This window comes from Lepidochelys kempii, chromosome 9, assembly GCF_965140285.1.
Source record: "Lepidochelys kempii isolate rLepKem1 chromosome 9, rLepKem1.hap1, whole genome shotgun sequence".
Classification (NCBI taxonomy): Eukaryota; Metazoa; Chordata; order Testudines; family Cheloniidae; genus Lepidochelys; species Lepidochelys kempii.
The window spans coordinates 33,250,301-33,264,395 of NC_136388.1; the positions used below are offsets into that span (position 1 = coordinate 33,250,301).

General features: G+C 37.7%; 1 protein-coding gene across 1 annotated transcript in view; it reads right to left on the reverse strand.

Moving 5' to 3' along the window:
- Nucleotides 1-3,809: 3,809 nt before the first annotated feature.
- Nucleotides 3,810-14,095, reverse strand: part of FBXO36 (F-box protein 36) — a 71,933-nt gene continuing 61,647 nt past the window's right edge. The window contains exons 3-4 of the mRNA XM_073359833.2: nucleotides 9,948-10,120; nucleotides 3,810-5,830 (exon numbers count right to left, since the gene is read on the reverse strand). Of these exons, the coding sequence (XP_073215934.1) occupies nucleotides 5,648-5,830; nucleotides 9,948-10,120 (356 nt within the window). The 3' untranslated portion in view covers nucleotides 3,810-5,647. The remainder of the gene's footprint in view (nucleotides 5,831-9,947; nucleotides 10,121-14,095) is intronic.

Consider the following 14,095-nt stretch of genomic DNA (forward strand, 5'->3'; position numbering starts at 1 on the left):
GCTATTTTTACATTTGGTCAGTGGTTGAAACATTAGTTCTGATTCACAAAAAGAAAAGAGGGACTTGTGGCACCTTAGACACTAACAAATTTATTTGAGCATAAGCTTTTGTGAGCTACAGCTTCACTGATGAAGTGAGCTGTAGCTCACGAAAGCTTATGCTCAAATAAATTTGTTAGTCTCTAAGGTGCCACAAGTCCTCCTTTTCTTTTTGCGAATACAGACTAACACGGCTGCTACTCTGAAACTAGTTCTGACTCTTAATTCATGTACAACAGTTTTACACTGATGAAACTATTGACTGCAATGCAGTTATTGCTGATTTACACTGCTGTGAGAAAAGAATCAAGCCTCACATGAATACTTTCCTACTCTATATTCCAGCTGATCAGAAATTTGTTGTTAAGCACAAGAAAATGGCTACATTTCTCATCCAGCTACACAAGTGTGTCACTACAATACTAATGATAATTCAAGGATACACATAATTTAATATATTTAAAAGAATGTTTCTGTGATATAAAATTGAAGATATCTTATATTTTTCTGAAAACACTCTCCAGTCCAAAGAACTCTTTTTGATGTTTTGATTGCAGAACAAATTATCTATTCTCAGCTCATAAGAGAAATGATAAATGAGGTACTTAAATATATTCTGATACCAAACAGCACTGAAATAGAACAAACAAAAACTGGGGAAGGATGGGGCATATTAATGGGGTTCTGCAGCAGAAAGGACAGGCAGCAAAACTAGACAATTTATTGCAAGAGTCTATAAGAAAAGTTAATGCATTCAGGTAGAGTTTATGGGCCTCCCAATTCTGATCTCAATGCAGCCAGAATCAACTTCAGTAGTTACTCCCAATTTATATTGGTGCCACTGAGAACAAAATCTGGCCTTTCCTATGATTCTAGTTTTGTTTGCATCAGTTTTACACCTGTAACTACATTGGGCCAAACCCAATATACATTGGCATAGGTCCATTGAAGTGGATTTCCATCAACTAATTATCAGGCCCATTGACATCAATGGAGTTATTCCGGATTTACATCAGTGTGAGATCAAAATCAGGTCCTGTGTGCTTAGAGCAACGTTCTGGAAGACTGAACTTGGCCCTACTCTGCTTACATTTTATCACCATACAGAAAGGGCAGGTCTACACTATGGGGGAAAGTTGATCTAAGCTATGCAATAGTAGCATAACTCAAGTCGAGGTGGCTTAGATCTACTTATCGCAGGGTCCACACTAGGCTATGTCATCTCCCATTGACTCCCTTTACTCTTCTCGTTCTGGTGGAGTACTGGAGTTGACGGGAGAGCGATCTGCGGTCAATTTAGTGGGTCTTCACTTGACCTGCTAAATCGACCCCCGGTAGCTCGATCGTCGCAACCTCAATCTGCTGGTAAGTGGAGACAAGCCCAAAGAATTTGCCTATGTGCAGAACAATCCCTTTAATAACTTCCTCTAGCTGATTTGTTGTACAGGATGTTTGAGATCTAAGACAGTTACCAATATTACGTTATGGCATGTTATGTATAGTTTCCTAAGCCTGATGCTTTGCAGGTGAAACATCTTGCCAAGGATTTTCCAGACTGGAGGATGCTTCCAGAAAAAGTTTGAAGTTCCTGGCTACCTTACTTGTTTACACAGTTTGCAACTGTAAAACATTTTTATTGCAGCCCTTCCTCAGTAATTAATTATTTAACCTAAATAACCAATCTCTCAGGGATAGAACTTGAGAATATTGGGTGAAGCTGGCCAAAGTATGCATTTAGGTTTAGGAACAGTTGCATGGAAGACAGCATGATATTTTATTGAAATTTATTTCACCACAAAAGTTATTAAATTACGACGAATTGTGTTGCAACGTAAGAGCACAACATTCTCTATGTAAAACGGATCAGATTTTTTCAGTGTTGTTTACTTGCTGTAAAATTAGCTATGTAATGCAAAGCATGGAAAAGAGAAGTGTTTTAACTATTTAAGTGCATTGCCTTGCTTTTTTGACAATATCAAATAACAGAGGGACAATACAGAATGTTTTGTATGGTGCTACATTAATATTTTCCATGCTTTGAGAGACACAACTTGTGATGTAGTGCCTATATTAACTACAAAGTGTCATTTTATTTTCTGGGTTTAAGCTTTATAAAGGTTATTTTTTGTCATAAATGAGGTTTCTGCTTTAGTATTGATTTATGCTGCTGGAATCTATTGAAAACAATTTGTGGTATCCATATAAACAGAACAAATAAGGGGAAGTTATGAGACCAACATCAATTCTTTAAGTGCAGGTTCAATGTCTTGTTTAGTGTGAATGTTGCTGATAGCTTATTTTAATCAAAGTGACTTATTTTGTTGGGTTACTATATATATGGAAATGGTGATCGTCCGTCAATTTCCTTCTTTTTTTTTTTTTTAAAGATATGTGTCTTTTATACTTCAAACTTCACTTTTCCATTTGTCCAAATTGTTTTTATTTCCATATGACTGTAATGAATTAAATGTTGTTCTTTTAAGATATGTGCATATGTCTTTCTATAGAGCTTCTTCTTCTTTTTGGGATAACTAGATCATGTAATGAGAATAAACTTTATATTATAAAATATTTCAATATTTTTTCCTTTTTTAATTATGCACTTTTTCATTTTAAAAGTAAAGATACTCCTGCAAAGTAAGGGCTAAATGATTCTCCTCACCTCTGCAGAGGGAACAGAAACCTGGTTGGTCCAGGAAGTGGGGAGATAGCCATTCTTGGCATCATCGCCCACTCAATCCAGCATAATTACCAATTTAAATTAATGCTGAATTTAGGTGGCTTCTCCTTTCATAATCTGAAAGGCCCCCTGAGCAGATTCTGGGAGCAGAAACTGCCAAGGAAATCCAGGGAAATCTAAATCCACTAAGCTTTCATGAAGGTGAGGAAAGAGGCTCCATTGTCGAGTAGCTATGTTCGCTATGCATTGCAGTTCTTTATAAATTCCTTTTTTATTTTAGAGTTGCCTTTGAGTGTTTTATTCTCTAAGGACTGGAATCTTGTAAACATAGTATCTTTAAATAAAATCACATAAGTCCTGATCCTACACATTTATGGACACAATGAATTTATAAATGTAAGAAGTCCCAGTGACTTAAAGTGAACCACTCACATGGATAAAGTTAAAAATATGCTTCAGTGTTTGAAAGGTTCAGGGACTTCTTCCGAATGCTCTTTACTATTAGCAAAATATTTAGGGGATATCTGTATATAATTCCAGTGCAAAGTAAATTTACTCCGATTAGCACATTTCTTCCAAAATTTAAAGTACTACTAGAATGACATATTCAGAAAAAAATATGAAATAAGAGAAAATATATTTTGGACTATCTGAATAAACCATTTTGTAGAATCTACACTTTTATTTCTTAATTAACAATTTACAGTAGATTTACAAACTGCATTTTTAATACTTGACATTTAAACCAGTTTTTAAAAATCATGGGCCAGCATTGACGATAATGAAGCTATGCAGATTTGTACCACTTGAGAATCTGGCCCAAAGAGAATATGGCATTTGTTCTAAAGTAAAGTAACTGAAAAACATCACAAAAAGGGAAAATATTCCTCTGGCAAACTGTTGGCAAGTAAATAGCTTTATAGCATGAATATGGTCACATTTATCTATAAAGTCCAAGGGTATACCATACATTGCATGTTTTACAAAGATTAGAAACTTCCATAGAATATATATTTAATACCATTTCACTTTGAATGGTGACCTTGGAGAAGGAGGAAAATGGTGAAAAATTGGCACTAGATACAAAGAATCACAACTTATTTTATGTTTAATATAATGATAATACAAGGCTCCATCAATAAAAAAATAACACACCACCCTGTAAAATTAGAGAAGTTAAAGATCAAAACTTGTCTAGCTGCCTTTCATGCTACTGTAATTAGCACCTTAGTTTGATCATTACACTTAGTTTGATCATTTATCAGTGCATCAGTCACCCTGGTGGCCATACTCAGATTATTGTAGAAATTGTTAGTGGCATTTGGTCAGGATTAAGTTCCTTATATCTATTCTTACTATAACCAAAATATACATGGCTCTACTAAAACATTTCAAATAACCAGCTACATATTTAAGGGTCCAATCCCAGGAACCCTCTCTCACAAGCGTAGTCCTTACTCATACAATAAGACAACAATAAGTTAAGTCTTGGTTTCAGTAAGACTACTTTTGTGAATAAGGACCATTTGCATTATAAAAGTTTGTGTTATAAATAAACTAGGTCACTTTGAGCATTTTGGCTTTACTTGGGTGCCTAAAGCTAATCACCTACATCCATATTTAGGCACCTAAACAAAATGACCTGATTTTCAGAGGTACTGAATACTATGAACTCACATCAACATCAGCTCAACATATAAAATAAATCAGGCCACGTTTTAGTGAATTCAGGTGACTAACTTTAGGCATTCCAGTGCAACCACGTAGGCCTTATTTTTTTGTGATGTTATCATTAGTACAGTGCCAAATCCTGCAGGCCTTTCTTAGGAAGACTAACTGAAGTTTGTGGGAGTTTAGCTGAGTAAATCATGCAGCTTTTAGGCCATTTTATGGAAAAAATGCAAGCATTGGTATTAATGCTCAATATTTAAACCTAGTCAGTAACACATGGTAGACATTAATTAATAATTTAAGGATAGTAATACTTGACCTCTGGATTGTTGACGTTAATGTTGTAATTAACAACAATTAAGATGAAATTCTAAGCTATGTAAAATATTTTTTTAATGGATTTGTCAGCTCTGTTTGGTAGGAACATTATTGATGTGCTACAATGCAAAGAGCCAATAGTAAATATTATTTTTTAATTGAAAATATACTTAAGTGAATGTAGAACTCAAAGGTACCAGAGTCACAACACAGGCAACTCTAGTCCATTATCATCAGAAGTTCCTGCATAGACAGAAGCAGTGAAAATTTCACCCATATACCATCCTTCCAGTGTTCCCAAACCATGACCTGAAGTAGCTGTCTAAAAGGAAAAGGGTAATTTGGTATACATACCCATTCAGTTCTTGGTCTCTAATGACGTTTCCCCTTAGTGACAGAGTGCTGATTTGCTTATTTGTTTGAATTTTAGATATCTAGACTACAGAAGACGTTCACTAATTTTAAATTCATTTTAATGTAGTTCAAATTTTGGACCCAAGATACATGCTGGTCACCTTTTAACATTTCACATTTGCCATGGTGGCCAGTAAACAGTCAGCATTTACCAATGGTTTCTACACAATAAGAACTGACATACCACATTTCTCCCTATTTCTTAGGAAATAACTGTGGCAACATTATGATATCTGTTGTCAAATGCTGACTGTTCGAATGGTAACCACTGTATATGTAAACTTATTATATCTCAGAGTCAAGAAGTTCAAGGGAGCTTGAACCTTTTCTATTGCTGGTGGTAGCTGGGAGCCTGATTAAAAAGATTCCAGTCTATAAAAGGTAATGTTGTTTATGTATTGCTTCCATTATGCTTTATGTCTACTGTTTTAATAGTCTAATTCTTTTCAGTAAAAATAACCAATTATAATGTAATATACAAGTCCGCACTTGCAACTTTTGCCCATAATGAAAAAGCATGCTGCTTTATTTAGTCTTTGAATCATCTTGTTTCTGCCTCCTTCTTCGGAGCTGCAGCTGAAGCTGAAGCTTGTTTGTGAAGAAGAACTGCTTCCAACCCACTTCCTCTGCCAGTGCTCTCATTTCAGGGGTAATTGTACCACACAAATTCTGCACAATTTTCTCCCACAGTGTGTCAGAGTTGCATATCTATTTATAAGAGAAAGTAGGCAGGGTTAATCTGGTTTAAACAAACATAGCCAGACCTATTCAATGTTTACTGACCATTTTGTTTGCAAAAACCCGGCATAGGGCAACTCAGCCCATTGTATATTAAGTTAGCTTTATATATAAGAATGTGATCTTTTGGGAAAAAAATCCCACAGACCTTCTTTAGGTAAATTTACAATAACTTCAGTACAAGTTTTGCCCAAGTAAGGACTGAGTCCAGGTTGTAGGATTTGACCCTTGTTATATGTCTTTGTTGGTCTTGTACATGGTATTATATATTCTGTAAATTATTGTCATGGTTTCTTTCAATATACTGTTCAAAAATATTTTCTCCATCTGTTGTGACAAAGAGGACACAGGGCCACACTGTCCGCTGATATATATTGGCACAGCTCCACTGAAATCAATGGAGCTGTGCCGGTCTATACCAGAAAATTTGGCCTATGTTATTTACAAATCATATCACAAATATATATACATGTGTTTGTGGTAAAGAAAAAGGGCCAAATCTATTTATTTGTGGTGTTATACTATCAGACTCTCTGGATTTACATCAGATTAATTTGGCCCAATGGCCCTATGCAACTGAAAGAAGCTTTCACAAGAATTGTGAGCTATTCAGTTCTGGAGATGGGTTGTGATTCCTGGGTGACGCTTCCCACTTTTGAATGACTGCATAAATAGAATGGTGTGGAAACAATCATATAGGTCATTATAGCATAAGCAGAAAGAGTAAATGAAGGGTTTTTTCAGGTATGATACAACCATCATAAAAGAGTAATTATTAGGAAGACTGGGTGCATCAGTATAATCATTATATCCAATCTTTAAAATAAGTGATCCTGGAAGATACTGAATCTGATTCTCTCCTCACATAAGTTTTACAATGAGTTTATTGGTACAACCCCTCTGTAGTCAATGGAATTGCACTGATGTAATACTACAATTTGGTTCCAATATCTGTTCCACTGCTGAGCAGTGGTGGTTATATTACCAGCATATTATATGCTGGGTTGTCTGACCAAAATAGGAAGACAGGGATCATGGGAAATACTGCTTCAAATACTGCTGAAAGAAGAAAAAGGGATGAATTTTAAAAGCTTTCCTAAAATTTCTGATTGATTGTTATATTTCTCTGTTCTGTTGTGCCTAGAAAATTGGTAATTGTATTAAATTGAAAATATTGGAGACAATCTTTTTAGTACTTCATACACAATATTAAAACATACAGTGCAAATCTCAATTCAATATTATTGTTTTCTTCTTTCAGTCACAGTGGATTTCAGAATATATAACACAACAGCCAGCTTTCAGTGTTAGAAACTTTGGTGAGATTATGCTCTCTATTACAGTGGCTTAAATTGGAAGTAACTCCCCAGAACTCATGGATTTACACTAGTTTTACACCAGTGTAAGTGTGAGCAAATCAGACTCTATAGTTACAGAACATCAGAAATGTTTATCTTCAGGTTTGCATCGTGGATATAGCTCCCTCTGGTGGTTATTTTAGTTCATAGAAAGATAAGTAATAATTTTTACAATTAAAATAATTACCTTTATAGAACCATTTAAAATCCACAAACAAGGTAAATCTAAGAAATCTACTGAGACTGTGATGGAAAATACCATGTTATGTATTTCAGTAAACAATGATATTTTGAAAAACTCGCAGTGCTTGAGTGGTGGTGTTCAGATTACGGCAACTGCAGTCATTCCTTACTTGATTTTATAAAACAGCTTCTTTTACACTGTCTTTGTTTTAAAATATTACACAGTGAAAATACAAAAGTAAAAATACTTTGAAACTGGCATTGGAATAAACCTACTAAATTCTGGACAGAAAAACATGATGAGATTTATGCTTAGAATTACCTGGTGAGAAAAGAAATAAACATGTGAGTATGCAAGCAAATAAAAGTGAACATATTTAAAAGTGTAAGAATATTTTTGCTGATAATCTGGGTCTTTGGCAAGAACAGGAAATAGAAGGTGGACTGTAGTAATAATGGGATGGAGGGCAAAAGATGGCACACAGCAAGAGCCACCAGTAACAAAACTGGATATTACATAGGAGTCTTTGCAGGATACTTGTGGCCATGATACTTAGCCAGAATATTTGGTTAGGACTGGAAATGAGAGGACGCAGCTACCTATTTCTTTAATTTATCTTGGAAAGGAAGAAAAAAAGCTTTGGGTTGATAATTTGGTAATGAAAAAGGGCCCTGCTGTGTCCTGCAAGGATCCATGGTTGGGAAAGAAATGATAAATAATTTACTACAATCTCACAGAAATAGCAGTCTTTTCATTCCCTTGAACACAAAGACTGCTCCAGTTTAGTGCTCATGGTCAGTGTTTCCTCTTCAGAGAAAATGAGGGGCAGAGTCATGGCACTGCCCAAGCCCTAATCATTGGGCCCAGTGATCAGGACAGTGTACCCAGCAGGGGTAGTCAATAGGCAGACTGTGAGCTAAATCCAGACCGCCAGATGCTTTTGAACAGACCCCAACATCTTTTTATTTATTACTTATTATCATTGTTATTTTTTATTATTTTCTCTGGAGTCTGGATCTTGACTATACCTTGACCAAGAAATTTGGACCGTGACCAGAAGAAAAAAAAATTGACTATCCCTGGTCACCCAGTTCAAATATGGCACAGCAGCCATGTTCACCCTCCACTCCTGGAGGCACTGTATGTACATGAGGCAAAAGCCTCCAGAAGCTTTGGCTGGGCTGGTGAGTCTATTCCATTGCTTCTATTGCATGCTTTGCTTTACTGTCATAACTGAGCCCAATGTCCACAAGAATATTAGCATAGTTTAGAAATATTATTTCTCCTCAGTTGAGATTCTGAGTATCCAAAAGGTGAAAAAGAAAGGTTTTCTTTGTAAAAGAAAAGACCTAAATACTATTTGATTATATGGTCAATATTACATCATGCACTCACTGCCAGAGTGCCCATTCATGTCAGTTCACAGTGTTGCAGAGACTCATCCTCTTTACCCTCTTGTGTCCTGCATCTGCAATGGTCTGCCACCTCAATGGCCTAACCCTCTGGCCAGGTCAGCTCTCAGTCCAGTCTTTTTCCGGGGTTAGAAGAAACCATATTAAACGTGAAATCAAAATAACCACATGGATGTTAAAGTCCATAACAAACACTAGTCCTTCATAGAGACCCAAGGCCAATGTTGTCAAGGCTAGGCCCCTGGCTAAGCCAGGTTTCTTGGGTTAGGACACTGAAGATTATCTGGCTGCAAACTGGCCCAATAAAACTAGTCAGTCCAAGCCAGCTGACCCTGTCCTGGCCTCATTCAGAATTGGTTCCTAGTAAAAGCTGCCAGCCCTTTTCATCTGGCCTACTGGGCTTTGATTGGCTCCTGCCTGCTCCCAGCCCTTCTAGGTACCGGAGGACCAACTCTCACTGGTTCTGTTTGCAGCTGATCAAGAGACACCTCTCTATGCAACCTCTGGAGGTCTGAAGTCACTGCTCTTCCCTTCCAGCAGGGTACCTTCTTATGGTAGGATGTGCCAAGTTGGTGGGGCCTCTGGCAGGGGCAGCGAATACCTGGTAAAGCCCCTCATAGTTCCATATAATAAAGCACTCCACACCACAGGTGAATTCGCCTAACTAACTTTTGAATACGGTTGATATTGAAAACAACAATACTGATATTTTTGTACTGCTAATTGTAATTGATATTACATTATGACAAATTATAGTCTCAGCTGTATCATCATAAGCCCACTGACATCAGCAGGGTTGCATGGGTAATTTTCTTTAAAATATTTCTATGATTTCTTTAAAGTTGAGACTATCCATTAAGAATGCTTTTGTAATACACATGAGTGTAGTATCCTCCATGGAGCCTGATCTTGCACTGCTAAAGCCGTGCAATGACAGCAAGATCTTAAATACTCTGTATGCTATAAAGCATGGGTCCAATCCTTCAAATACTTAATACTAGGAATAGTGTTTATTACCTGAATAATCTTAAAGGTAGACATGTGTAAAGGATGTGTGTGTTAAAAGTGAACTAAATGAGGAGAATGTGCCAGAGCAAAACTAATACTTGAAATAAATTGTAAATGTTTTTTACCGTTTCAAATCTGTGTGAAACTTGAGAAAGCCTGGCAATATCTTCAAGCTCCAGAAAGGAAATGATGTACAGGAGCAATGAGTCAGGAAGCCGTTCCAAGAAGTCAAAGTTACCCCGGCACAGATTGAAGATATGCTCCAGAATGTTGGCACCAAAAATTACAGCAATTTGAACTGTGATTCAAAGAAACCCAACAAAGAAAGAGATTTGTAAATGCCTTTACATTCCCTCCCAATGCATAGGGATAATCTTACATGTATCTTCCAAAAACAGAACAACTCCAATTTAAAAAGGTAAGCAGATACATTTCTGGATATTTTCTAGATAAACAACACAATTCTGAAAACCCTTAGCATTTATAATATAAAATATAATATTCTAGTTTTGTTCCATGAACAGAGCTACCACAAACATCAATAGGAGTCTTGCATAGGATAGGATATGCTCAAAATTTGGACATTGACCAGCATACCTCTAACTCTTCTCTGCTCATTGCTGAACTTTGATGTCAGCAAAGCAGCAGCAACAAGACTTAACTGAAACCTGTCCAATCCCATTTTGCACACGTAAGAGATATTAAATACAAGTTTTTTATATTGTGCTATGAACTAATGAGTAGATTTAGAAAACAATGAAAATTGTATTCATTTTTAAACTGGTTCCAACTTTGTAATTTTGTTGCATTGTTCCTGTGTTTATTGTTTTAAACATCTGTTCTTCAAAAAAAAACAAAAAAACATGTTCTTGAATGTGCTATTTGTTTATTTAATTTTAATATGCATCTTTATTAGTGATCTGTAGTACATTTTGGAGTTGTGTTTTGTTTAAGACCTAATTACAGGAGCTCTGTAATTTAGATTTGGAAAGGGATATGTTCACAGTGGGCTCCCCTTTCATTTCAAAACAAAGCTGCTTTATTTACAGTTAACAAATTATTACAAATCCAAACTAGTTTTCTCAGATTTGAGCTATAAATTCTACTAAGTAAGGAGTGGTATGTATATCTTCTGGCATATGTTATACTCACAAAAAAATACAAATAGAATAATGGAAGCTAAGAGATGGAAAAGGCCAGATAGGCAATTTAATCCATCATCTGCCAATGTAGGATTTTTCCTTCCAGTATATTTTAAAGTATTTTGTCTAGGCTAACTTTAAATTATGCAAGCTATGAGGTGTTCATAATTCTCTTGAAACATTCTTCCAAAAATCCAGCAGACCTCACTATTAAGATTTTTTTTGGTTTATACTCAAACATTCTCTTTTTTAATTGCGTTCCTTAATTCGTATAGTACTTATACCCCTTTGTACCACCTCGTGTAATTCCTTTTCTTCTGTGGTATTTACATCCTCTTTTAATACTTGTAAACAGCTAAATCCTTTTCAATCTTTCCTGCTAAATCAATCCCTCCAGTTTTTTAATTTTGTTTTATTCTTCTCTGAATTCTCTCCACTTTGTCTATATGATCCTGGTACTCAGGCACCTAGCAGTAAATGCAGTACAGTAGGACCTCAGGATTATGAACACCACAGTTACGAACTGACTGGGCAACCATACACCTCATTTGGAAGTAGAAGTATGCGATCAGGCAGCAGAGACCCCTCCCCCCGCAAAAGCAAATACTGTACACTATAGTACTGTGTTAAATGTAAAGTACTAGAAAAATTAAGGGGACGTTTACAAAAAGATTTGACAAGGTAAGTTAACTGTTTCTGTATTAGTTTCATTTAAATTAAGATCGTTAAAAGCAGCATTTTTCTTATTCATAGCAAAGTTTCAAAGTTGTATTACATCAATATTCACTGCATTTGAGTTACATGTCCCAGGGTGCTGCCTTCCAGTCCCTCCACCACAGGCTCAGATTGACTCAGGTGATAACTTTATTGACCTGGATGCAGTCTGGACCGTGCAGATTCCCCTAAGGCCCAAGCCTATTCCAGACCTAGTAGAGACAACTGACTGGTCCCCCTATCCCGCTGGCCAGTGGTCACAGAGACTGTGGCTCTGCATGTCACCATCCAAGGGCACCGAGAGATGCTGCTGGTTAGTGCCATTTGCTCCTTTCATTTTCCCCTGATCCTGGGTATTTCCTCCATAACCTTCTCATTCACTGGCATGAACTAAAGGGTCAGTTTCTTTTCAGAATATTGCTGGCTGCACTGCTTGATCCCAGGACGTAGAGAGTGCATAGTAGAACCCCAACAATCACAAGCCGGTTGTTGGTCCAACAGACTCACTCGTTGATCCTGCGCCTCAACTTCTACCCCAGCACAGTGATTTTGCCAATGTATTTGAAAAAAGAATGGAGAAATCCTACCCCCCCACAAGGATTATGACTGAAACTGGGAACAAAAATACCATTTGGTCATATTTATGCCATGTCTGAACCTGAACTGGTCGACCTTCGCACCTTCCTGCAGGAGAACCTGCCCAAGGGCTTTATTACAAGTCCACCTCACCTACTGGGGTACCTGTCCTCTTAGTTAAGAAGAAGGATGGTAGCCTCTAACTTTGTATGGACTACCAAACACTATATGAGGTCACCATTAGGAACTGATACCCCTTACCTCTAACTCCTGAATTACTGGACTGCATGGGGCATGCCTATATATACACAAAGTTGGACCTCTGAGGTGCATATAACCTTGTAAGGGATAAGAGGAAGGCTGCCTTTTGAACCCACTGTGGACATTTTGAATACATCATGAAGCCTATCAGTTTAACCAGTGCCCCTGCCACATTTCAACATTCCATTAACAATGTGTTCCAAAATATTCTGAACCAATATATGATATACCTGGACAACATACTTATTTTTTCAGACAGTGCTGAACAACACACTATGCTTATCCGTTGCATCCTTGGACAGCTTCGCCAACATTGTATCTACGCTAAGTCGAAGAAGTGTGTTTTTGGTCAGGCCTCCATTCAAATTCTTACGGTTCATCCTATCCGCCGAGGGTATTGAAATGGACCCTTGTAAGACGATGGCAGATCTTGAGTGGGCAGTTCCACAGAACATCCAAGAACTACAGAGCTTCCTGAGATTCGCAAATTTCTATCGGCGATTCATCCTGAGGTTTTCAAAGCACACTGCACCCCCCTATTGCCCTACTTCACAAAACTAGTAAGTTAGTTTGGTCTCCTGGGGCCCAACAGGCCTTTCAGCAATTGAAAGTTGCATTTACCTCAACTCCCACACTAGATCACCTAGAGACTAAACAAGCCTTTATCATTGAAGCTGACGCTTCTAATGTGGTGATCAGGGCAGTATTTTCCCAGAAACACAGCTCTCAGCAACTATTATACCCATGTGCCTTTTACTCCTGGAAACTCACCCCCGTAGAACAAAACAATGGTATTTTGGATAAAGAATTCCTGGTGACCGAAACTGCCTTTGAGGAACGGGGTCACTATCTTAAAAGGGCCCTGTACCCTGTCCATAAGAATTTAGAATAGTTGCATAAGGTGAAAGCTCTCATCCAGCAGCAACTCCAGTGGGCTTTGTTTTCTCATGTTACAACTTTGTAATCTCTTATTGTCCAGGAACGAAAAATAGCAAATCTGACACTCTGTCCCAGAAGGGAGAACACTACACTGACATGATGGGCTTGAACTCCAAAATCTCCAACATTCTTAAACCTCATAACTTCCTGGGTGGAGCCTCCCACCAAAATCTGCTTGCCCTGATATGACCAGAGGATCCCTTCTGATGAGCAGGAAGCCATAAGCAGGGAGTCCCACGACATCTGAGCTGGGATAACCTACGTGAAAGGGCACATAGGTTATCCCAGCTCAGATCCTCCTGGATCTCCAGGAATTATGGCCCAGGAAGTATGACTCACCCTTCACAGGACATTTTGGTAGAGTCAAGACCCAATGCCTAATTTCTCATCTTTCTAGTGGCCTCGCAAGTCACAGTGGAGGCCTACACTGCCTCTTGTAATGTGTGTGACCACTCCAAGGCATTGCATGACAAACCCCTCAGCCTCCTGCAACCTCTCAAGGCTCCAACTAACTCCTGGGCAGTCATCACCTTAGATTTCAGAGTAGAGTTACCTGAGTCCAATGGGTTCACAACCATCCTGACTGTGGTGGCAAGGATCGGCACCACCATGTTGCGCAACAGACACTTGACAAAATTACC